This window comes from Sodiomyces alcalophilus (genome assembly GCF_042370955.1).
Source record: "Sodiomyces alcalophilus JCM 7366 unplaced genomic scaffold ACRALscaffold_4, whole genome shotgun sequence".
Classification (NCBI taxonomy): Eukaryota; Fungi; Ascomycota; class Sordariomycetes; order Glomerellales; family Plectosphaerellaceae; genus Sodiomyces; species Sodiomyces alcalophilus.
In genome coordinates, this window is record NW_027263535.1 from 247,111 (window position 1) to 270,822 (window position 23,712).

The following is a 23,712-nucleotide window of genomic DNA, read 5'->3' on the forward strand; positions in this document are numbered from 1 at the left end:
TATCATTTCTGAGGGGCGATCCGGAGCACTGGGCAGAATTTCCTAAACGGGCCTCCCCCATCCGCCATGCGGCCGTCACCACCACCGTTGACCGTATCCGGACATGATCGGAGGCTTTCCCGACCAAGAAGCCATGGACAGCGTAGCATTGGGCTGTTCCCCAGAGCCAATGCACATGGACAAGGGCCATGTGATCGTTGGCCGGTATGCAAAAGGACTGCCGAATGTATCTGCCGATGGAGATATGAGGGAAACCTCCGTCGCTGGTGTCTTTCTCTGCTTTCCCTCTTCTTCCTTGGACTTCTCTTGTCGATATTGACTATATAAGGGCGGCGGGCGGGATTCAACGTGTATGCTGTCTGGTGTTTCGAGCAGTTGATACTGGATAGATCAACAAGCAAACACGGGGTTCTTCGTCCTTGGTCTTGCTTCCCGGTTCTTTCACACTTGAAAACTTGAAGGGCATCGCGATCAACGGACGACCTTTGTCACCATGAAGTCGACCACCGTCCTCGGAGCCGTTTCGTTGCTCCTTCAACCCGCCTATGCTGCCCTCCAGCAAGTCTCCAACTGGGGCTTCACCCCCGGCGGTCTCACTCTTCATGCTTACATTCCGAATAACCCTGCTCCCAACCCGCCTGTGATTCTTGCTGTATGTTTCCCTTGAAAGAAAAGAAGAAGAAAAGGCCTCCTCTCTCCCCACCCACTAACTCCATCAGCTTCACCCCTGCGGCGGCTCCGGCCAGGGCTACCACCAGAGCAGCGGCTACAGCCAGCTCTCCGAGCAGCACGGCTTCATCGTGCTCTACCCCAGCTCGACCAAGGACTTCAACTGCTGGGACGTCGCCACGACCCAGACGCTCTCCCGCGACGGCGGCGGCGACAGCCAGGCCCTCGCCGACATGGTCGACTGGGCCATCTCGACCCACGGCGCCGACCCGGACCGCGTCTTCGTCTCCGGCACCAGCTCGGGCTGCATGATGACCAACGTCATGCTCGCCACCTACCCGGACTACTTTGCCGCCGCCACCTGCTACTCGGGCGTCTCGGCCGGCTGTCTCGCCGGGTCCCCGGGTTCCAGCCCCATGAGCGCCGACCCGACCTGCGCCAACGGAAACAACATCAAGTCGGCCGAGGAGTGGGCCGCCCTCGCCCGCAGCATGAACCCGTGCTACACCGGCCCGTACCCGCCCTTCAAGACCTACCACGGCCTCGCTGACACGTTTGTCCACTGGCGCAACCTGGACGAGCAGCTGAAGCAGTGGTCGGCCATTCACGGCGTCTCGTTCTCGCATGAGGTCGCTAACAACCCGCGCCCGGGCTACACGCAGAAGGTCTATGGTGATGGAACGAAGCTTGTGGGCGTCACGGCCCAGGGTGTTGGCCACGTTGTCCCGGTTATCCCTGACGAGGATCTCCGGTGGTTCGGACTCATCTGAGGGGTTGGCGACAGGAATCTAGGAGGTCCAGCTTGCAGTCAATGGGTTCATGTTTCGGTTGAATTTATGTACTCAGACTGGACAGGACTCTGAAGACACAGGGGCACACCCAGTATGAAGAGGAGCATAAACGTAGCAACTTGAATTGAGCGTGTCCTTACTAAAGTGGGTTTAGCAGACTCAACCCCTGTCGTGCCCCCTAACCTATCACTGAGAGCCTCTAGACAGGGGCTGCAGCACTAAACGACAGCCACCCGCCCGCTCAACGGTATGCCAAGACTCTCGTTTCCCAAAGACCAAAGGAAAAGCATCGCGACCCTCCCAAATTCTCATCTCACCTTCGTACGCTTCTTGGTCCTGTCACGACTCACAACGGGAGTCCGTTCCTTGCACCGCCCCTCGCCTCTCGCCTCTCCACTCCCACCCCTTTTCACCTCAAGACCGACCTTGAATACTATCCACCAAACACACTCTCATGACCGACGCGCCACACGCGAGGCGCGCGCCGCCAGGCCCACCCAAACGCCTCATCGTCTGCTGCGACGGCACTTGGATGGACTCGCTGGGCGAGAGGAGGCAAGTTCGCTCGTCCTGCCCTTCTCGATGGCCATTTCGCGACAATATATAAGCCATTCTGACCTCCCTTAGTGGCGAGCCGCAGTCCAATGTGACGCGCATCTCACGCATCATCCGCCGCACATGTCGCGACGGCACGCCCCAAATCATCGTCTACAACGCCGGCGTCGGCAGCGGCAACGTCCTCGATCGCGTCACCGGCGGCATGTTTGGCGACGGCCTAGAAAGCGTTTGTCCCCTCTTCTCACTTGAACTGACCACCGAGCTCACAAGTCCAGGTCATCCGTGAGGCGTACAACTTTATCTGCGCCAACTACGTCCCCGGCGACGACATCATCCTGATCGGCTTCTCCCGGGGTGCCTTTACCGCCCGCTCCGTGGCCGACATGATCGCGTCGATTGGCCTGTTGACGCCCCGTGGCCTGGAGAACTTTCACGCCATCTTCGAGGACAATGAACACATGGGTTCCGCCCGTCGGCCGCTCGACGAGTTCCTGTACGACTATCTTCCTCCCTATGCTGGGGAGGAAGGCGAGGACAAGATCCGCTGGACCAGGCATCGCAAGAATATTTACCGCGAGTGGTTGAAATCCGTGCGTCTACTGTTCCCTTCATGTTGCTTCTTCAACATGAGCCCCTTCTAACACCAGACGGCTTGCAGCTCGGATACACCAGAGACACCCACCCCGACGGTGTCACCCCCATCACCATCAAGGCCCTGGCCGTTTGGGACACAGTTGGCACATTGGGCGTCCCCCCTGCTCCCATCGTCGGTATATCCGGCTCTAATGACCAATACGTCTCCCTTCCTTTTTGTGATTCTTGTTCATTTCCCGCTGACTCTCGTCCACGTGGAAATTCACCAACACGGAAATCTCCGACAAGGTCGAAAACGCGTTCCAGGCCCTGGCCCTCGACGAGCCTCGCTACGCCTTCCGGCCGGCCCTCTGGGAGCGCATCAACGGGAACAACCACACCAACCTCAAGCAGGTCTGGTTCCCCGGAAGCCACGCCAATGCGGGCGGCGGCTGGCACGACCAGCAGATGGCCACCATCTCGCTCGCCTGGATGTGCGACCAGCTATCGACCGTCGGGGTCGAGTTCAGTCTCCGCCGCACCACCGCCCTCTTCCTGGAAGACCTGGCCTATTCCGCCGCGCACCCTTTCCCCGCCGTGCCGTCCGCAACCTTCTCGCCGCCGACAGCGTCGTCCGTCTCGTCCGTCGTCAAGTCCCTACCCTCCATGGCCGCCTCCTGGCTCAAGGCCAAATCGTCCCGGTCGTCCACCTCGAAACCGCTCCCCTGGGCCTGCCCGACCGTGTGCCGCGTCGCCGACTCGGACCTCGTGCGCGACGAAACCGACCACCAGGACGAAACCTGCGCGCACCCGGTCCACGCGCCGCCGGCGGAGCAGTGGCGCACGGCGCGCGCCTGGGGGCTGGGCCAGATCCGCGCGCCGACGAGCACGCTGCAGATGGTGGCGGGGACGACGGTGCGCACGCCAGGCCTCTGCACGCGGGCCGACTACGAAACGAACCGCGACACGGGTTACCCGCTGCGCAACACGGGGGAGAGGATCCATAGCAGCGTCCGGGTGCGGCTTGCGTGCGAGGGGCTCGGGCTCGACGACCGCGCCCGCTGGACGTGCGAGGCGTTGACGCGGGAGACGTGGAAGGGGAGTGGGCCGATGTGGCTGCTCGAGGGGCGGAGTGGGTTGGATCCCAGGGAGGCCGAGGCGGTGGAACGGTTCCGTCCGCGCGAGCTCGCCTTGGGGTATCCCGAGGAGTATCTCTACCCCGTTGGCCCGAGGGATGGACGGTGGCGGTGGGCGTATAATGGAGTTATTTCGGAATTCGGGGAAGAAGGGGAAGAGGAGAAGTATGCGCATATGAAAATACCGCAGAGCATCATCTTGCCGGAGGAGCCCCTCGTGGGGTACTGGGAGCGGTATCTGCTGTCTTTGACGGCCGGCTATGCTGATGTGTGGCGGTATGCCGAGGCGTACCCCCCGGCCGGAGCACGATGGGAGAGAAGAAGGAAATAAGGGTGCAAGGGGGTGTTACATGGTGTAAACTGTATTCCATAGCGCAGCCAGCGTCTTTGAATCTTGATGACCGGCGTAACGGTGAGGAAGTAAGACTAGGGCTTACTACAGGTGGCCTGGGAATATGAATATGTCCAGGGGCCGTACTCGTACGTCCTGGCCGAGTCAGCATGCCTCTGATCGGGGCAACATCACGGACAAAGCTGCGGTCCTGGCTGTGGGCCCAATAGGGGCTGACTGCCGAGCAGGACGGCACGGCACATTGCCGGCCGCATGCCAGCGGTGTCTCCGAATATGAGGGCAAGAGACGGGGAGGAATGTTGGCCGTCCAGGGATAAATCATAGTAGAGGATTTGGCCGAGAGTCAAGGGTCAAGCGTAACGTAGCATTGAGACATTCCCCGGCACTGAGAAGCCACTGCTTTATATACAACTATTTTTACACGAACCCCTGAACTTTACGTTCCTAAGACTTGAAGATGGCAGTGAACTCATAGACAAGACAAGTACGCGTAGAAATGGCGGATATTCCCTTGCTTATGAAGCAGACACCTATAGCTGAAAGTGAGTCTGCAGATTCTTCCAAGACATATAGTTTCATGAGTTTCTACACGTTCTTTCCGTTAAGAGTGGCTTCTGCGTGAGTTCTATATTCCTTTTGACTTGTCGAAAATAGAACAAGTCCTGCCCTGTGTTCTGTCTTACTAGCCCTATAAATATTTCCTCTCCTCCCTACCATTCCATACTCTCACTCTCCCGTTTATATTACAAGTCAGACTCGTGAATAAGAACCAGGTAAATATCTAAATATCCCATTGCTCCCCGTTGCTTTCCTTCTTCTCACAAACCATCCTACAACAGGTTAAGCCAGTGACAGCACCCGCGACTATTCACACAACACAAGCCCCTTAACCTACACAAACCACCCAAGCAAAACAATGGAGCTGTCCAAGATGCTGCTCTGGGCTTCTATGGCCTTCACCACCCTGGCCCTCCCCAGAGCCGATGGAGCCAATGCCAATAAGGTCATCGAAAAGAAGAATGACGGTGCTCTCCCTACCATCATTATGCGCGATGGCGAACCCCCCATCATCATGCCCGCCGTCGCAGGCCGCCCGGCCAAATGGGGGCCCCCTACCGAGGTCGGCGATGCTCCGGGCATAAATCCCCGGACCAACTCGACCAAGCCCGGAAAGCCCTGTGGTGATAGCGACCACGAGAACGGCCTCACATGCATCCAGAACCCCTGCGAGACTGTTCGCTGCGGCGCCGGAACCACCTGCATTATCGACATGAACGGACATCCCACGTGCGCGCCTGGCGATCCCTGCGGTCCTACTGTCTGCGGCCCGGGCACTGTCTGCTGCAACCGAAGCTGCGGCATTTGCACGCCCCCCGGTGGCATGTGCATTCAGATCGCCTGCGATCTCCAGTACGACACTCTCCCACAGGACGTTCCTGCCGAGGGCAACTAGAGTTCGAGGGGTTTCATTGTATGAGATTATCTCAACTCCCTCAACTTGAACCGGACTCGGGTGTCTGACTCGACGCTACTGCCGGGCTCTACGATGGGCTGAATGTGCCAACCTTCATCAAGGTGAATGAGCAAGGAGAGGGCAATATTCTGGCGTAGGTAGCTCTATAAAGTCATTACCCGTACGCGTACTATCTAGGTTGAGATTACCAGTCACCCAATCGCTTCTCTTTACTCTGCTTGGTGATATTATGAATTCTAGTAGAGAATACTCGTGCATGAGCCTTGGTCGACCGGGGGACATGTCCGAAGATTTGGAGCAGCAACTCGGTCGTGACGCTTCGAGAAGCTGTCACTTGGGGCGGCGGACGAAGGTGGTGGTTCATTAGCCTAGCAGCCTTCACCATCGGTGGCACGGGCGTACTTGACTGGCACTCAACCTACCCGCTTCGGAACCTTGACCAACCCCATTGCTTAGGAGCATGCTCATACAGGCAGTCTTCCCGGTCGTCGGGCCATCTCCCGAGCAGAAGCATACGGCTCATGGCGTATAAGGCGGATATAGGATTCAGCGTTATGAAGCTGGCGGTACTGTTCCAGAGCGAGGAGAACCAGTCTATGGTCAAAACTCTGATTAATAGGATAGCCTTGGCCTTTCTTAGCGTTTCATTAACGAATAGATGCATATGTTGTCTTGCACACGGCGTGATTTTAGTATGATTCCTCCCGCCTCTTCAGTTGTTTTGATGAAAAAGCTCACGGCGTCGCCAAGACAACAAAGACGCGTCGAAGTTGGATTACATCATCCCAGGCGGTGGTCATAGCGCAGCACTAGGTACATAGGGATCCAGTTCCAGCTGTAGTCATAAATTAGTCATCTCACTTCACACTACATATTTCATACACACACTTTTCCCCTATTCAGAACTCGCCTCTTAAGCTCTTGAGGCCTCATCTCTTGACAAGCCATGATATGAACCCTCTTTCCGCGATACGATAGCGACGATATTCTCTTTTACATGGATTCGGGAATCGGTTTCAGAAACTTGGTAATACGCATAATGCAGCGACAGGACAGCGATGGAACGTCTGAGAGACTGAGATGATAGTCAGTATTACAAATCTTCCACTTGCGCAAAGGACCAGCGATATGGAACTTAATGTTGCCAGCATATAAAGGCAGAGTATCAATCAACAGAGGTTCTTCTGCAAACGAGCTCCCCCTATAGTCGGGCGTAGCAGAAGCCCGTAACAGATGCACGTGACCGCACCGGAACCCGTAAGCCGAAAGCCGAAAGCCGAAAGCCCGATCTTCCCCACCAGGTCCGGTCCGGACTCCGGGGTGCTCTCCGCCAACATCATGTGCATTGAAACTGCGATATTATTCATTAATGTCCTAAACATGACCATTGCTCTCCAAAAACAATCGCCGACCAGAATGGTTTACTGGAGGAGCATGGCGCCAGCAATGGCAGAGAGGCCGACATAGACGGTCACACCCAAAGAGCCGAAGCCGAAACCAGCGGTGAGTCCCGGAGCCGCATTGCCGCCATCACCACCGCCATTTCCACCGTCACCATTTCCACCGCCGCCGTTATGGCCATCATCATAATCATCATCACCCCCATTTCCGCCGTCACCATTTCCACCACCGCCATTTCCGCCTCCACCGCCGCCCGTACGCGTTGCTTGGGCACCAGTAATCGTGGTGGTCAAGTCGGCGGCGTCCGTGGGACGGGTAGCCTGCACGTTGATGTTGGTGACGGTGGCGATATCCGCCTCATTGTAGCTGGTGCTGGAGAAGCCGCAGCTGCGCATAATGTCGTCAATGTCTGTAAGTGTTAGTATTTTTATCTTCATTTTTAAAGGTCAAGTCATACCCTCTAGATCATCTCGATCATTTTGGTGCTCGTGCATGCAGCTGGCACATTGGGCAGTGATGCGGTTGACGTTGAAGCTGTCGTTGGTGCAGTAGCACTGGGCCTCGAGGAGGTCCTCAGTACGGTCGTCTAGGGGGTCATCGTCGACGTCGCAAATGTCACCCAGGCGACGGACGGGATCGCACACGTCCCGGCACTGCCTGGGAATGTCGTCGCTGTCCAGGTCAAAGCTTGCGTTTACAAAGGCGACAGTGGCCAACGACGCAACAGCGAGAGCGAGCTTGTTGAGATGCATGATGGGGGTGTTTTGACAAGTGGATGATGGGCGTAACGAGCCGGACTGCTGAAAATTAAAGCGAGCTTGGGCTTGAGGAGAGACCAGACGTGAATGGGGAAGAATAAAAACTGGGGACGACTCGGGAAAGCTGGGAGTGGAGCGAGGCCATTCTTTATAGCTAAGGTCCGCGGCCCGCCCCATTCCCAATTTCCAAACTTCCAAGATACGAATAATCTTCGTGGCGTCACAGTGGAGGAACGTTGTTTCAAACTAAGCCGTGCTCGGTGGTGGATCCTCTCGCCAGTCGCCACAACGGCACTCTGCAGATTTCCCGTTACCCAATGACGTACCGTGGCTTACAAGGGCTGACATGGACCTCCTGCCATGATCATGATCCTCTCGAAGCGTGGCGTCCATGTTAGATGGTTCCGTGGGTATTAGAACACTTACACCACTTTGTACATCCTCCATCTTGAAAACATTGAAGATATCACTCGGTGCTCTCTGCTTAAGACTTTCAAATCTACTCTCTGAAGAACAGACGCGGTCCACCTGACCTTCTGGAGCTCTGCCGCCTCAAAGAGCTCCACCCAGGACAGCTAGCTGCTAGCTACACCACTTCGAGGCTAGAGTCGAGCATCGGGATGGAGCACTGCGTACTATTTTTGTATGACATGTCGTGCACTTTAAAGCACCGCCTTCTTTTCAGTCACTCGTCAATACAAAAAGAAGAAAAAGAAAAGACCATTCGTCCACCGATTCCGAAGACCCGCTCTGTCCGGCCCTACACAGCCCCCTGTTCATTCAAACAAGCTCAACCACGCAAATGACCATGGCCTTGGTGGGGTGCACCATGGATCAGGCGGTCCGCAGATGATGATCGATCGTCTCTAGCCTCCAGTTTAGTCTGTGGGGTACAGGCCTGTATTTAGCAACAACAAGGTGCAAAAGTCCGACTCGTCGATTACGAAGTACTCTATTTCTTCTCGGATCAATAATACGACAGGCTTTCCCTGTGCACCAGTTGTTTCTATCGCCCCGATGTTGTCGGCTGTCGCTTACCCGACCATCTTGTCGTGCCACTGCATGCATCTCGGTTTCCGGTGAACGAACGCCATTGTATTGTGCCACCGTCAATGCTTGCTCTAGAATTCTGAATGGCCTAGACAGCAAGGCCTGTAACAAACAGGGCAGCTCACAGGTATTACAGCATGATATTTACATCTTGATGTCTAGTTCTTCCAAGGCTTTCCACTATTGCCGATAAAGCCCGTCATGCCGGCATAGCATACTAGATCTCCGGCATTATCATGGCGAGACAGAGAGACCATGTCAGGCATGGACTCTTCCCCGTAGTCTCCTATTCTCCTCAAGTCATTGATAGAGCGACCGGGTTGTCCTATTTCAATGTTGCCTCCGATAGGGTGATCTGAGGTCTGAGAGAACGCGTCAGCGGAATGCATTGTACGGTCATACAAATTTCTGTCATCGTACTCCTGTACTCAACCAAGTTGCCGTGCGACCTTCTCCACAGCCTGTCTGGGCCAGAACCCGACTTTATACTGGAACTGGCCGAGAAGCATCGGCGCCGTGGTCACTGGTCGGCACTTTCGTATAGGCGTGTCTGAAAGCCATGGGATTCTGGGCGTAGGTGTAAGCAGCACAGAGGAGAGGAAGGTGTGCGTCAGGTAATACAGACAAACACATGGTAGAATCTCCCTCCTAGTCAAGACCGAGGGTGGCACGCCGGCGCTGGGATCGGACCTTTTTCCATGATTAGTCTTTGTTTCGGGAGGAAGATAGGAGCCAATGCCGACTTACAGACCATATGCTTTTCGCCTATCCATGCCAATTGCCCGACGGGACTGTCGTACAAGGTGAGGTCGATGGTATTCGGCTACATACCCCCGTCATTTAAAACACGGTTCTGGTCCACAACATATACTTCCATGGCAGCGCACCGTAGTCAATTGGAGCAAGTAATAGGCATTCCCGGGCTTGCTCCACCCATCCGACCTCTTGAGAATAGCCTGTTCCAACAGACCAAGGTGAATCCCCCGAGAGAGGGATGACGACGTTGAAAGAGAGGTTGGTCTTGTATTCCCCAGTCTCCACCGACTCGGTCAGGCCGTCGAGAACGGGGCCAAACTCGAGGAAAGACGAACCGGGCCAGCCGTGGTTGACGAGAAGGAGGGTGGCGTTAGGGTTGTCTGCCTTTTTTGTGGATACAATAAACCGTGAGACCCTCGATTACCGCCGTGTAGTGGTTCATCTGTGGAAAGGAAGGGTCAGGGGCGGCTCGATAAAATTGAGACAAAGATAAAAAGGACGCAGGACTCCCACACACTGGTTGATCTTGTCCTGCTCTCCTTCTCAGTCAAAGTCGTTGAGCCATTCCTCTTTGAGAGACCGTAGAACCTCCAGGTCGTCTCTCGGGAAACCCACCCTTTGCAGTCGTAGATGAGTGCATGTGGAGAGAGAGTGCGGAGGGCCAATATTTGAAATTCCCTGCGAGGTCCCAACAATAGGGATTTAATACAAGAACCCCAATTCATTTATTGCAGGCTGTCAAGCCGACTCGGTGGAACGGCACAGGTAAAAACGTGGTTTTGACACCGGCATTGGCCATTCTGGGACGTCCCGGAGGTGGCCCAATGGTCCGGGCCGGGGGCCCACCGGGCCCACCGGATCGGATCCACTGAACCAGGGGTCGGGGTCAGGCCAAGGGCCAGGGACCAGGGGCTATATTGCGCCAGCCCATCTGCTTTGCGAACAACATCTCGGTGACTTAACACGGCAAAGCGCCTACTAAATCGATTGTCTAGTATTCGAGAGTACAGAGGCTGATTCCTTGATCAAATGCCGTCGGGACTAGCCGGACCAATCCTCCATACCGGCTTTTTGGCCACCAAACCGTTCCGACAGAGTCATCCACGTAGAGCAGGTCCCTAAACGCGCCCGCGTTGCCTTTATCCCCGAAAGCAGCGCGGTCCATCGACTCCCGGGCGACATCATAGTCGACGGGCCATTTCGTTCGAACCGAGAACATTAAAAAACGAAGAAGAAAAGACTGGACATTGAGCTCTTACCATGTCCTCGTACTCGGCATCCCTGTACCGATGAATTTGGAGCTGATCCTCGGTTATCTCGATCCAATGCCCCGGGAGAAGCTTGTTGACGCCCTTGAACAACGTCCGGGGCCCGGATGCAAGTGTTTTGTCCGAGTCTATTCAAGTTTTGTCACCACGTCGATTCCGACGATTCGATGGACGTTACCCTCAAGCTACGGGCCTACTTTCTTTTCGAATCTTACTCGGGTCGTTTCTTTGGTCGATACCACCTCCTTGGGAAAGAGGGCCGCATCTGTTATCGTGCAGGCGATCGGCCCGTTTTGGGTGGAAGCGTGTCCAAGGACCAAGAACCCACTTCTTGTCCATTTCGTTTCTGGTTTAGAACCACTCCCCTCCTGGCGAATGTGTAAGATCAGGAATTTCCGAGCTGCCCTTCTTGATTTCGATGCCGCACTAGGGCCACGACTACGTCAGGTTGGGTCGTACACGAACGTAGCGTGTGGTTGATTCGGCCTATGAGTGCATCGCAACAGAGAGTTGCTGACTACGCGTGGGGTTACGAGTGTCTTACCCTTTCAAAACAAGAGTCTGATGGCCTGTTGTAAGTCGAACGTCAGTGAACTAAAAGACCAGAGAATAAGTTCCGTTAATACAAGGTGGTTTTCCTACCAAAACTGAAGCTGCTTAAGCATTGTTGACTGGAACCATCAAGAGATCCTCCTCCGTTCTTATCCCCCTCTATTTTTTCTCCCCACTGTTCTCCGTCCTCTGAATTTCTTCCAAGACGACACGGGGTGTTACAATGGGTCACGTAGACAGTCAAGAGCCTATTGCCATTGTCGGCATGGCATGTCGTCTCCCCGGGGAGATATCGTCGCTGGGGGATCTATGGGATATGATTAGCAATTCCAGGACCGGTCACGGCAAGGTGCCCTCTGACCGGTGGGATGCCGATACCTGGTATCACCCAGATCCTGATAGAAAGGGAGGAGTAAGTAAAAGTTCCCATTGTCATCCCCGTCTCTTTGTCCCAACTTCCGAGACGCCTGCTCACAAGGAAACAAAACAGATCAGTGTCAAGTATGGCTACTTCCTCCAGCAGGACGTTAGCCATTTTGATGCCCCCTTCTTCTCCACTACGGCAAAGGAGGCGGCTGCTATGGACCCCATGAAGCGTCTCCTCCTCGAAGTTAGTTACGAAAGTATCGAGAACGCTGGCATTCCCGTGGGGGAAACTCATGAACAGCCAAACGGGATGTTACGTCGGCTGCATGACCAACGACTACGAGATGCTGTCGTTGCGGGACATTTACAATGTCGGTCACACTTCCGCATCTGCCACCAGTGAGGCTATGATCGCGAACCGGGTGTCGTGGTTTTACGGCCTAAAGGGGCCCAGCTTAACCGTCGACACGGCCTGTTCGTCGAGCTTGTACGCCTTGCATCTTGCCTGTCAATCTCTCAGGTTAGGCGAGACCAACATGTCCCTCGTGGCAGGCGTCAACCTACTCCTCTACCCCATCACCATGCATCAGATGTCGGGCATGCATATGTTGAGTCCAGAGGGCATCTCCCACACGTTTGACCATCGAGCAAACGGCTATGGCCGAGGTGAGGGTATCGCCTGTCTCGTCGTCAAGCGACTATCGGATGCCCTGCGTGACGGTGATAATATCCGAGCCGTCGTTAGGGCTACCGGTGCCAACGCCGACGGCAAGACGCCCGGTATTACACAGCCCAGCAGTTTGTCGCAGGCCGAGCTCATCGGAAGCACATACAAAGCCGCTGGGCTAGACCTGACTGGCACGCAGTATTTTGAGTGCCACGGTACAGGCACACCTGTTGGTGTAAGTGAATAACATGATCTTCCCTTCCCTTCCTCTTTCTTTCTTCCTTTCTTTTAGCTGACGAGAAGACTTTCCAGGATCCCATTGAGCTCGAAGCTCTAGCCACAACATTCGGCGCCGCCAGGACTGAGGCCGGACTGGGCCCCTTATACATCGGCAGTATTAAACCCAACGTCGGCCATACAGAAGGCTGCTCCGGGTTAGCCGGCATTTTTAAAGCGGTGGCTTGTCTGGAAAACGGCAAGCTGGTGCCAACATACGACGTCGAGAACATCAACCCTAAATTAAAGCTCGACGAGTGGAACCTGGCCCTACCGCCCGAGACCATGAGGTGGCCGACAAGAGGACAACGCCGTATCAGCGTCAACTCATTCGGCTTCGGAGGAGCCAACGCCCACGCCATCCTCGATGACGCCTACCACTACCTCTCCAGCCGGGGTCTCGTCGGCAACCACAGCACCACTGCCCAAGAAGGCGACGGGGACTCCGAGCCGGGCATCGGCACCGGTCCCGCCACGTCCATCTCCGAGACGGAAATATCCACCAAGCGCCTCTTCGTCTTCAGCTCCAAGGACCAGTCCGGCCTCCAACGCCTGGCCAAGACGTACAGCGACGCCCTATCAAAGATCCGCCTTGACGGCGAGGAGGAGTACAAGTATCTCCGGAACCTCGCCCACACCCTCGCAGTCCGCCGTTCCCACTTTGATTTCCGCGCCTTCTGCATTGCGCCGTCTTTCAAGGCGCTTACCGCCCAGCTGTCCAACGGTCTCGTCGGGACGAAGCGCAGCCCTCGCCAGAAGACCAACCTGGCCTTTGTGTTTACCGGCCAGGGAGCTCAGTGGCCGACCATGGGCGCCGAGCTGCTACGGAATCCGCAGTTTGGTGAGAGTGTCCAAAAGTCGCAGGCTTATCTGGAAGCACTCGGCTGTGGGTGGAACATCATGGAAGAGCTTCAAAAGACGGATGGTTCCCGTATCAACCTCCCCGAGTTTAGTCAGACACTCTGCACTGTGGTCCAGGTTGCTCTCGTGGAGTTGTTAAGATGCTGGGGAGTTTATCCGAGGGCGACGGTAGGCCATTCGAGTGGTGAAATTGGTATGTCTACTTTCCCCTTTTCCCCCTTTTTCGCCCCTTTTTTACCCCTTTTTTACCCCTTTTTTTACTCCCTCTTTCTATCTCCTTATGTCCCTTCCTCCATCCCTTTCCTCTCTTTGTTCTTTTTTGGTTTTCTTTTCGCATAAGAAAGCCATTTATTCTTGATTTCCTTATCATTTCTTGTTTCGCAGCTCGTCCAAAAGAACAAGACTGACAGTCTACAGCCGCCGCCTACGCTGCATCGTACATCACCCATGAAGACGCCATCAAGATCGCCTATGTCCGAGGCCTCCGGTCCGCCGCAGTTACCAAAGACGGCGCCATGTCGGCAGCAGGCGTATCCCGAGAAGAAGCGAAGAAATACCTGGCCGAGGTGCCGCCCTCATCGGCCGTCGTAGCCTGCGTCAATAGTCCCTCCAGCGTAACGCTCTCGGGCGACGTCGCGGCTATCGACAAACTCGAAAAGCTCATCTCGAGAGACGCCAAGTTCGCTCGCAGGCTTAAGGTTAAGACGGCCTACCACTCGCCGCACATGAAGACGGTCGCTCAGGGCCATTTCGAGAAGATGGGCCACATCGCCACCATCTTGGACCAAGGAAGAGACGATGACGTCCTCGGGAACACGGAGCGCACGTTCATGTACTCCTCGCTCACGGGAGAACTGGTGTCTCCCCAACAGCTCAGCGCGCAGTATTGGGTCACCAACATGTGTGCTCCCGTCGAGTTCTCCACGGCCGTGGCCAACTTGCTCGCCCACGACGTTTCAGGCGGGAAGCAGAAAAGAAAGTCGCTCATTGCCTGGGACGGGTTTGTCGAGATTGGCCCTCATGCCGCCCTCAAGGGTCCCGTTCAACAGATTGTGACCGCCAGCGGAAACAAGACGGCCAAGGAAGCCGCTTATATGTCGATGCTATCTCGTGGACAGAACGCCACCGAGTCGAGTCTGAACGTGGCAGGAAAGCTCTCGTCGATGGGACATGCCGTCGACCTATCCAACGTCAACAGCCACGGCCGCCTGTCTACTGGTCTGCCCCTGAAGCCGCTATCGGATCTTCCCCCCTATCCGTGGAACCATACGAGGACGTTTTGGCACGAGGCCTACTCGACCAAATCGAACCGGTACCCTTCGGCACCGCGAACCGATTTACTTGGCGTCCCTATCGATATGCAGAATAGCTTCGAACCTAAGTGGAGGAACTATTTACGTATTTCGGAGAACCCCTGGATCGAAGATCACCAGATTACCGGAACCACTCTCTACCCTGCGGCGGGCATGTTGATTATGGCTCTCGAGGGCGCTACGCAGCTCCGCGACACGAATAAGAAGCTGCAGGGATTCCGGTTTAGAGACGTTACCTTTGAGCGCGGTCTGGTCGTCCCCTCTGATGAGGACAACCCTGTTGAGACCTCCCTCAGCCTGCTGCCGGATAGGGACACGGTTGGACGACACGTATTTACCATTTTCTCAACCACCAACTCGACGTCCTGGACGAGGCATTGCACCGGCACGGTGACGCTCGAGTATCACACCCCCTCCGAAGACAGGGTTGAGGACCCGGCGACGAGCAATTTAGAATGGATTAAGCAGACGAGCATCTATAAGCGGCTCGCCGGGGACGCGTCCGGCGAGGATATTGACGTCGACGCTTTCTATAATCACCTCCAAGCCATCGGGATGGAATACGGACCGCTCTTCCGCAACGTCGTCTCCCTCCGGGCGCTGCCGTCGGCGAGATTGTCCCACGGAACCGTCACGATCCCGGACACCCAGTCGGCCATGCCGGCGAATTTCGAGTATCCCCATATTATGCACCCTGCGGCTATGGATGCCATCTTCCATCTCCTCCTGGCGGTTTTCAACGACGGTCGGCCGGTGAACGAGGCGGCCGTGCCGTATAGCATCACCGACATGTTCGTGGCGGCGGACCAGCCGCACGGCGCAGGGAGCCAGTTCCAGGGATACGGCCAGTTGACGTATAAGAGCGAGGACGGCCACGAGACGGCCGGTGACCTGGTCGTGTCGGATGAGGGTTGGTCGAGGCCCAAGTTGACCGTCAAGAACTTTGCCCTGCGTCGGGTCACGTCGGGGGATTCTTCCAAGAGGGGCAGGGACGCCGACGACATGAAGAGGTGTGCTCGTGTGGACTGGTCCCAGGAGTTCCCCCTGGTCGAGAGCCTCGGGGACATGGCAGACGTCCTGGCCAAGTCGGAAGACGAAGATGTCAAGCTTCCTTCCGAGGTGTCCCTCCTCGTTCCCTCGGTCGAGTCGCTCGCAACGTCGGCCCTGGCATCAGCTCTTGCTGAATCCTTCTCGTCGTTGAACATTGCAACGAGCGAAAAGAATCTCACGACCATCGATCAGGAGAACCTGATGGGTAAATATATCGTCTCCCTGCTCGAAGCCGAGTCCCCCTTTATCTACTCCTGGTCCGAAGCCGAGTTTTCGTCGTTCAAGACCATCGTTTCCAAGGCGGACCACCTCTTCTGGGTCACCAGGGGCGGCCTGCTAGACGAATGGGCCGGCAGTGCCGACTTTGCGCCGGCGCAAGGCCTTCTCAGAGTCCTCCGCAACGAGCACACGTTGACGAAACTGCCGCACCTGGACCTCTCGGCTCCTTTTGACCTGGCGAGCCCGTCCAACGCCGAGCTTATCGCCAAAGTATGGCTCGCGTCGCTGGGTCCGGATGCCGAGATGGAGTTCGCCGAGTCGTTGGGCTCGGTTCGTGTCCCGCGGGTGGTCGACAAGCCTGGATTCGATGCCGAGCTGCGTCTTGCGAGCGGTGACCCGAGGCCGGTCGAGACCAGGCTTGGGGATTTGACCGTGCCCCTGAAACTAACTGTGGACTCGGCGTCTAGGAAATGCCGGGGCGATAAGGACCATACCATGGTAGGAGACGCGGTACTCGGTCCTGAAGACGTGGAGATCCAAGTCGAATTCATCGGAGTCGCATCCAGCATCTCGCCCTCACCCCAGGCATGGGCCAGAGACGCCGTCGGAGTGGTTTCGCGCTGCGGTGACGGCGTTCATCCCCTCACCGTCGGACAACGCGTCGCCGTCCTCCACAGCGAAGCCAACAGGAACAAGATGCGCGTGCACCAAAGCCAAGTCGCACCGATTCCGGCAGGCCTATCCTCCCTGGATGCCGCGACCATGACTCTACCCTTTGTCAGCGCGCAGTACGCCCTCCTTGAGACGGCCAGCTTGCGCCGCGGGCAGACGGTTCTCGTGAATACCGCCGCGGGTGATCTGGGCCAGGCCGCCGTCCAAGTCGCCAACATGGTCGGGGCCAGGGTGTTCGCTCTGGTTGCCAGCCGGGCCGAAAAGGTGGTCCTCACGACCAAGTACGGTCTGTCGACGTCGCAAATTTTCGATTCCAACTTGGACACTTTCGTCGCTGCCATCGACGAAGCTACCGGGGGACGCGGTGTAGATGTCATCTTCAACCCTCGCGTGAACCGCGCTACGGCTACGAGCGCACGTATCATCGGGGACTTTGGTTACTTCCTCGACTTGAGCAGCGAGAACGAGTCGCTGTCCGGCCCGGCGCTTCGTCTGCCGGCTTCCAAGCGCAATGTGGTCATAGCACGGATCGACATGGACCGCGTCATCGAGGCCAAGCCTGATCTTGTCAAGACTCTTCTTCACCAGACGTTCCACGACCTTGGTCCCCGTCAGTTGATCAGCCCTCTTGCTCCGGTCACCAAGTATTCGGTCGGAGATCTCCAAAAGGCGATCGAAGGGCCCAAGAGCGAGACACCCGGAACCGTCTCCGGCCGGGTCATCGCGTCGTTGGATCAAGATGCCACCATACTGGCGATGCCGCCCCCGGCACAGCCGCTCATCCTCGATAAGGATGGCACGTACGTCCTCGCCGGTGGATTGGGTGCCCTCGGCCTCGATATCGCCAACATGATGGCGAACCACGGCGCCAAGCATCTCGTCTTCCTCTCGAGGTCCGGCGGCAGCAAGAACGAGAAGGACCTGGAAGGGTTCCGAGCGCGCGGGGTCGACGCCGAGGCCTTCAAGTGCGACGTGACCGACGCGTCGACTGTCGCCACGGTGTTCCAGACCCTAAGGTCACAGGGCCGCACCGTCAAGGGATTGGTCCAGTGCGCCATGGTCCTGGAGGACACCATCTTCGACAACATGACGCACGACAAGTGGGCGCGGGCTTTCCTACCCAAGACGCTCGGATCCCGCAACCTCCTCGCGCAGCTCTGGCCCGGCGATGACCCCTTTTTCATCCTCCTCTCCTCTATTACTGGTATTATCGGCAACACGGCCCAGGCGAACTACGCGTCTGGAAACACCTTCGAGGACGCCCTGGCTAACCATGCGCGCGCTCACCTCGGTATCCGCGCCACCAGTATCGACGTCGGTCTCGTTTCCGACTCGTCCCACTTTACGGCGACGGGCGAGTTTGGAGACCTCGATAACTACCTCCACCGCTACGAGCACGGCTGGACCGGTCTCCAGACCAGTCTGGACGAGCTCCGCGTAGCCCTCATGGCCGTGATGCGGGGTGTCACCGCCGACGGGGGCCGTATCCCGGGGCAGTTCGTTCTGGGTTTGGGGGATAAGCTCGTCCGGAAGCCTGGCGGGACTGGGTTTGAGCGCGACCACAAGTTCGACCTGCGCGTGGTCGAGGTAGTGGATGAGGAGGCGCAGGATGGCGTCAAGGAAGAGTCGGTGGGGAAGAAGCTCGCAGCTGCTACCTCGTTGGTGGAAGCTGCTGCCGCGGTTGAGGCAAGCTTGAAGAAGCAGATTGCGAATTCCATCGGCGTCGGTGTTGATGAGGTGGATGTTCAGCGGCCGTTGCCGGATTTTGGAGGTATGTCGTGACTCTGTTGTCCTGTTGGCCCAGCACCGCATTCTTTATTTCCTTCTTCGGCTTTCAATGCTGACTCTTTTGTCTAGTGGATTCTCTCAACGCGGTCGAGATTCGGAACAGGGTCTTGACGGAAATGCAGAGTGAGATTTCCGTCTTTGAGCTGCTGAGTGCAACTCCCCTGACGGATTTGGCCGTTAAGATTGCCTCGAGGAGTGGTCTGGTCAGTGCGGAAGCTCGCCAGGATGAATACGTAGGATAGCGGACTATCATGTTTGTGGGACTTGTTTAATGCATGAGACTAGGAGTACGGTTTCGCAGTCGGAGTGGAGGAAGTGCGCCTAGGAGCCTACAAGAGTAGAAGTCGGATCTAGAGTAAACATAGGTAAACCACCGTGGGAAAGGACCTCCATGACCATAACGCCCGTTCCATGAGTCGTGACCTTCCGAATAACGCCCCAAGAGGAGACAAAAGGAAATAATCAATAAAACATACCCAGACGCCTCAACCTCTTCCATTCGTGTCCGTCACATCACTTGCGTATCGGCACGTCCCCGCCAAAGACAAAATCAAACTTCTCGCCTCTCCCGAACACGAACATCCCCGGCGCCGTGTCGAAGGGGACAGCCGGTGACTCTGCGGCAACAGGGGTGGTGGTAAGACTGAGGGCCTGCTCAGGTCGGGCCGACTTGAATGTTTTGAGAGCACGGCCACTCGTGGGGTTCTCGCCGCAAGCGGAAGCGAAGCCGCGCTTGTTGCTGCTCGTCTTGGGCATGGAATAACTCAGCGGCGGCGTGGGGGGCGTGGGCGGAGCGGCAACGTCCCATTGGCAGGCGAGTACCTTGAATTGGACGGCATTCGGGTTAGGGTGGCGGGACGGGGTGGTGGTGCTGTGGACAGCGTAGCGACGAAAGTGCTCTCGGACCCAGCTGAGGGTTTGGAAGACTCGCGAGGAAACAGCCCAGTCGTCGTTCTTGGGCGAGGATACTTCGAAGAAGGTCCGATCTCCGCTTCGGAAGCCGTGTAGTCCTGTCATGTGTTATGCGGATTGAATAATGTGTGCGTAAAAAACACAAAAGAACAAAAAGGGGGGGGAGGACTTACGTCTGGTGGGAGATTGAATGGAACCGTCGCCCTGACGGTTCGCAGACTTCTTAGGCAGGATGAGATAGTCGATGAAGTAGAAAGTCTGCAAGTTGGGAAGCTGCCTGGCCAGGAATTGGAAGATGTGGATGGGGTATGTCCTCTGCGAATAAGGGTCGTGTTGGCGACGGCAGCGGGAACACGGGTTGGACTTGGCCTCCCACTGGTGACAGTATCGAACGGCGAGGTGGCGGATGCGGTCGAGGCCAGGACACTGGACATCGTAACGAATGCGGCAGCCGTTGTAAAAGCGGTAGTCGTCGTTGGACATGTAGTCCAGACAGATGATATCGGGCGAGTAGCGACCGAGGGAAACGGCTCGGTCGTCGGCCAACTTGAGGGTGGTGGGATGGCGGAGGAGTCGACGCACAACCTGGGCGGCTTCGGCACAGGAAGCCGACAAGACGGATAAACGGCGATTGGTATCAATATAGCGAGAGGCGTCTGCGCGCGGATGGGGATAGACGGGAGCCAGGCGGGCCTTGCGGAGCTTAACCGCGAAGCTGGGCCGGGGGGTCGCAGGGGTAGGAGGGGCAGCCGTCGCGTCTTGCTGCTGGGTCTGTGTCCCCTGGGCGTCATGGCTAGCGTCGGATTCCGTGTTAGAGTTGTCGGACGAGGCGGCCGAGTCGGAGTCTACAACGACCTTGAGAAAATGCATGCTCGGTTCGAGGATGGCATGTTCCCAGATCTGGTAGCGGATTTCGGCGGGAAGTGCGGCGAAGAGGGTGAAGGAGCGGGCCTCGGCAGGAAGGTCGAAGCGGACGGGGGCTATTGTCGAGGCGGAGGCCATCATGTTGGATGATAACGATGACGATGACAATGAGGTAAGATGAGGATGGTGTCGGCCCCGATGCAGATGGAGGCTGAGGTGAGGGGAGAGGGCGTGAGAGATGGCATGTGAAGGCGAGTCGTCAAGGGCGTGACGCGTGACGCGTGACGACGAGTCAACGACCCCCCGCCGATAGATAGATCCGAGGCAACGAGAGCTCTCCCTGCGAAGAAAAAGGTGATGGGAGGAAGGGGAAATGAGGGTGCGAAGTGGATGGTTTGGGGGATTGACTGGGGCGGGCGGTGAAGTGAAACCGAGGAGAATGCGAGACTGTTGGGCGGGGCCCTCCTTTTCTCTTCCTCGGTCGCGTCTCGTCTTCCTGCCTCGTGTCGTCGAGTTGTCTAGCAGGACGCCGTGATTGAGCTGGATCTGCCCGGGTGAGGTTGGAATTCGCGAATCGTTCCCGACTTGAATGGCGGGGTCGGTCAGCCAGCCATATTAGGGCTTCCGGCTATGCTGATAATCGATAATGTTCAGAAGCGTGGGCACAGTGAAGTTCTTATGCTGGGAGACGAAAAGAATAGAATACGCAGCACAATGAGAAGGGGGTTGATAAATGAAGAGAAGAATAACGGGGGGGAGAGAGAATGGAAAGAGTAGAGAAATGGAGATGTGGTGTTGAAGCTGGAAGGGGAAGTAGTCACAGGCGGAGCTGTGAAAGGGGAAGTAGCAGTCACCTGAGCAGGTACTTTGTATGTACATTCGCACCACTAGAGTACCTGCCTATCCAGTCCAGGTTCTTACCAAGGTCAGCTGCTCAGACTTTGAATGTTCGTCACCATAATGTAGCCTGGAGGAAAAGATTCCCCTGTAAACTGATCAGTGATATGATGCCACCTGGGGAATGGGGGCGTATCGTATTGTGCGACGCGTTCAGTTGGGGGATTCAATGATGGATGGGTCTATTGACAGGTACGTTGTATGTACATCCAGGCACCACCGAAAGTGATTGGCCCCGGCCCGACACCGACTTACGTTGTACAGTATGTCAGTCCAACACGAGCCACAGGCAAAGGCACCAGCCACGTGTAATGCCTAGCAGCCTACGGAGTACACTACGTTGTACACCTCCTAGCGCACGTGACACCGTTAGAACCCCTGGCAGATGAAATTCAGACATACGACAGGAAGAAGCCCTGTTACAGTCGTGTTAATCCATTCAGCGCATCGACGGCTGCCAGAGATACGTTGTACGTTGCAAGTCATGAGACTCGCCAGGCACTGAGTGGGGGTTCCGTGGTGGGGGCGGGCAGTGGAGTCCCTCCAGCGTATTCCTATTATTAGTGCACCGGTTCCGTCCGTTCGGCCCTCCCGATGCCGGGAACCAGGATGTTCTGACGCGAAGGAAATGAGCTCCCATGCTAGATGACGTACCGTACACACACTGATAAGGGATTGATACCGGGACATCTTTTGTATCGCTTGTCGTGTTTTGATAACTGATCCTAGAGAACCCCTCGTTTCTATATGTTGTATCAAGTCTATCATGTTCTGCGATGCCAGCCGAGTGAGTCCTTGCCCTTCTATGTTTGTCAAGCATAGCCCAAGACTATGTAAATCGCTTCATGCCACCGAAACTCCAAAAGAAAACAAATGCCTGCTTAAGAGAAAGCGGAAGAGAAAGGAAAAAGAAAAGAAAAAATGTAGTTCCCAGATTATTCCCTTGGCATGCACGCCACGTAGTCAAATCATAGCTCGCCCTCTCCACCACCCTCGCTCAGATGCGGTTCGACAGGTCGTGACCGACGGGAGCGCGGTAGACAGGGGGAGGGACAGGGCGCTCGACATCGGCAGCGGCGGGGTTGCGCGGCTGGCCGTTGCCCGTGCCCAGATAAGGGAAGAAAAACGCCGGGTGGATGGCAGTGACGACGGTAACGGCGATGAGAATCATGGCACCGTCGAGGGCGAGGAAAGTGGCCTCGTTCTGCATCAGGTCGCTGCCCCAGCCGGACTGCATTTCAGGGATACTATTCGCTGGTTAGGATGCGTTGGAGGGTAGGTGGGTGGGACAGGCCAAAAAAAGGAAAAGCATACCGGTAGATGCAGCGGATAATGATGAAAATATACGAAGCAACAATGGCGTAGATGAAAATGTGAACCTTCTTGTCCTCGGCAGACGAAGAGCGGCCAGCCGCCTTCTCCGCGTTGACGGACGATTCAGAACCTGAAGCATAGCCGTGGCCAGTAGCCGCAGAAGCAGCAGCCGCCGAGCTCTTAATAGCGGTATGGCGGCGCCAAAAGTAGACGAGCATCAGACCGCCGCAAAAGACCATGTTGACGACCTGAAACACGACGCCGGCGATGAGCAGGGCGTTGCCGAGGTCGAGCATGGCCTCGTCGGGAATCTCCTCCTCGGTGGCCATGGACGCGATGACGCCGCCGACGGCCTGGATCAGGATGGAGACAAAGTCGCTCCCGACAAAGATCCACGGGTACAGCGCCGGCTTCATAAACGAGTACTGCGAGCCGTACCACATGACGAGGTGCTTAAAGGTGACGGAGATGGCGGCGGCGATAAAGGTCGGACCCAGGATGAGCATGAGCAGCTGCATGAAGAAGGCCTGAAAGTGCCACGGGTTGTTGGCCATGATGGCGCGGCCGATGTAGCCGATCATCTCCATGAGGGTGCCGATGGCCAGGTAGACGCCGAAGGACCAGGCGCGCGACTTGTACGTCAGCCAGCCCTGGGCGGCGGCGTTGAGGCCAAAGGCGACGACGAAGAAGACGCAGGCGCCCATGGTGAAGTAGTCGCCGTAGAGAGACGCCTCTACGGGACACATGGCGTTGACCTCGGTGCAGCTGTTGAAGCTGGGCATCTCTGTGTCGGACATGGTGGCGGCTGACTGTTGAGTTGGAAAAGGCGAGAAGTAAAGAACAAAAAATGCTGGAGTTCCGAGAATGTACTGAGACGATGATGCGATGGGAATGAATCTATAAGAGATGTATGAGGATACAAAGTAGAAAAAGAAGGGAAAAAAAAACACAAAGAAAAGAGGAGATGGGTTGGAAGTTGTGTACTGGTGATGTCGAGTGGCAGAAGAAGAGAACTGAAAGTGAATCGAGGCAAGATATATAGTCGAGATGAAGACCGGACCTAGCGATCAGTTCAGTCTATCATATCCACATCAGCCCGCCAACTGACATGATCCTTCCGAGAGATGACGAGAACCAAGTTTGGACGTGATTTGACATTGATTGTCTCGGCCTTG

At 56.3% G+C, this 23,712-nt stretch overlaps 8 protein-coding genes across 8 annotated transcripts; 3 read left to right on the forward strand and 5 right to left on the reverse strand.

Annotated features, from left to right (window-relative positions):
- The first annotated feature begins 336 nt into the window (after positions 1-336).
- ACRALDRAFT_1082386 (carbohydrate esterase family 1 protein) lies at positions 337-4,146 on the forward strand. Its single transcript, XM_071019304.1, has 6 exons — positions 337-652; positions 720-1,423; positions 2,088-2,244; positions 2,294-2,608; positions 2,677-2,784; positions 2,919-4,146. Exons 1-6 carry the CDS (start codon positions 494-496, stop codon positions 4,056-4,058), a joined length of 2,583 nt encoding a protein of 860 aa, XP_070874367.1. The 5' UTR covers positions 337-493; the 3' UTR covers positions 4,059-4,146.
- Positions 4,147-4,610: 464 nt separating this feature from the next.
- Positions 4,611-6,244, forward strand: ACRALDRAFT_1076976 (uncharacterized protein). The gene is made up of 2 exons (XM_071018569.1): positions 4,611-4,852; positions 4,919-6,244. The coding sequence occupies exon 2, from the start codon at positions 4,996-4,998 to the stop codon at positions 5,530-5,532; it is 537 nt and encodes a 178-aa protein (XP_070874368.1). The 5' UTR covers positions 4,611-4,852; positions 4,919-4,995; the 3' UTR covers positions 5,533-6,244.
- On the reverse strand, positions 5,559-6,433 carry ACRALDRAFT_211403 (uncharacterized protein; the record flags this gene model as incomplete). Its single annotated transcript, XM_071023660.1, has 6 exons — positions 5,559-5,696; positions 5,804-5,954; positions 5,994-6,147; positions 6,232-6,263; positions 6,292-6,362; positions 6,422-6,433. The coding sequence occupies 6 exons, from the start codon at positions 6,431-6,433 to the stop codon at positions 5,559-5,561; spliced, it is 558 nt and encodes a 185-aa protein (XP_070874369.1).
- Positions 6,434-6,690: 257 nt separating this feature from the next.
- On the reverse strand, positions 6,691-7,809 carry ACRALDRAFT_1082384 (uncharacterized protein). Its single transcript, XM_071019303.1, has 2 exons — positions 7,412-7,809; positions 6,691-7,363 (listed from the first exon to the last, which is right to left on the reverse strand). Exons 1-2 carry the CDS (start codon positions 7,704-7,706, stop codon positions 6,975-6,977), a joined length of 684 nt encoding a protein of 227 aa, XP_070874370.1. The 5' UTR covers positions 7,707-7,809; the 3' UTR covers positions 6,691-6,974.
- Positions 7,810-8,590: 781 nt separating this feature from the next.
- ACRALDRAFT_211401 (uncharacterized protein) lies at positions 8,591-11,125 on the reverse strand (the record flags this gene model as incomplete). The annotated part of the gene is made up of 13 exons (XM_071023657.1): positions 8,591-8,610; positions 8,693-8,841; positions 8,876-8,882; positions 8,944-9,184; positions 9,212-9,469; positions 9,514-9,585; positions 9,612-9,898; positions 9,933-9,986; positions 10,036-10,196; positions 10,305-10,467; positions 10,527-10,686; positions 10,778-10,914; positions 11,002-11,125. 13 exons carry the CDS (start codon positions 11,123-11,125, stop codon positions 8,591-8,593), a joined length of 1,833 nt encoding a protein of 610 aa, XP_070874371.1.
- Positions 11,126-11,561: 436 nt separating this feature from the next.
- ACRALDRAFT_1033350 (uncharacterized protein) lies at positions 11,562-18,792 on the forward strand (the record flags this gene model as incomplete). The annotated part of the gene is made up of 6 exons (XM_071014943.1): positions 11,562-11,750; positions 11,829-11,984; positions 12,049-12,606; positions 12,684-13,701; positions 13,926-18,533; positions 18,620-18,792. The coding sequence occupies 6 exons, from the start codon at positions 11,562-11,564 to the stop codon at positions 18,790-18,792; spliced, it is 6,702 nt and encodes a 2,233-aa protein (XP_070874372.1).
- Positions 18,730-21,008, reverse strand: ACRALDRAFT_1076974 (uncharacterized protein). Its single transcript, XM_071018568.1, has 2 exons — positions 19,636-21,008; positions 18,730-19,560 (listed from the first exon to the last, which is right to left on the reverse strand). Exons 1-2 carry the CDS (start codon positions 20,465-20,467, stop codon positions 19,064-19,066), a joined length of 1,329 nt encoding a protein of 442 aa, XP_070874373.1. The 5' UTR covers positions 20,468-21,008; the 3' UTR covers positions 18,730-19,063.
- Positions 21,009-21,997: 989 nt separating this feature from the next.
- Positions 21,998-23,334, reverse strand: ACRALDRAFT_1082382 (uncharacterized protein; the record flags this gene model as incomplete). The annotated part of the gene is made up of 2 exons (XM_071019302.1): positions 21,998-22,470; positions 22,538-23,334. The coding sequence occupies 2 exons, from the start codon at positions 23,332-23,334 to the stop codon at positions 22,221-22,223; spliced, it is 1,047 nt and encodes a 348-aa protein (XP_070874374.1). The 3' UTR covers positions 21,998-22,220.
- Between the last annotated feature and the right edge of the window lie 378 nt (positions 23,335-23,712).

What these genes read in the sequence shown, in the direction of transcription:
- ACRALDRAFT_1082386 (XM_071019304.1), top strand. Translation starts at nt 494, where the DNA reads ATGAAGTCGACCACCGTCCTCGGAGCCGTTTCGTTGCTCCTTCAACCC. An exon ending in CCTGACGAGGATCTCCGGTG is followed by an intron (nt 1,424 to 2,087) that starts GTTCGGACTCAT and finishes GACCTCCCTTAG; the next exon opens with TGGCGAGCCGCAGTCCAATG. An exon ending in GCGTCCCCCCTGCTCCCATC is followed by an intron (nt 2,785 to 2,918) that starts GTCGGTATATCC and finishes AACGCGTTCCAG; the next exon opens with GCCCTGGCCCTCGACGAGCC.
- ACRALDRAFT_1076976 (XM_071018569.1), top strand. Translation starts at nt 4,996, where the DNA reads ATGGAGCTGTCCAAGATGCTGCTCTGGGCTTCTATGGCCTTCACCACC.
- ACRALDRAFT_1082384 (XM_071019303.1), bottom strand. Translation starts at nt 7,706, where the DNA reads ATGCATCTCAACAAGCTCGCTCTCGCTGTTGCGTCGTTGGCCACTGTC. An exon ending in TGATCGAGATGATCTAGAGG is followed by an intron (nt 7,364 to 7,411) that starts GTATGACTTGAC and finishes TAACACTTACAG; the next exon opens with ACATTGACGACATTATGCGC.
- ACRALDRAFT_1076974 (XM_071018568.1), bottom strand. Translation starts at nt 20,467, where the DNA reads ATGATGGCCTCCGCCTCGACAATAGCCCCCGTCCGCTTCGACCTTCCT. An exon ending in CATTCAATCTCCCACCAGAC is followed by an intron (nt 19,561 to 19,635) that starts GTAAGTCCTCCC and finishes AACACATGACAG; the next exon opens with GACTACACGGCTTCCGAAGC.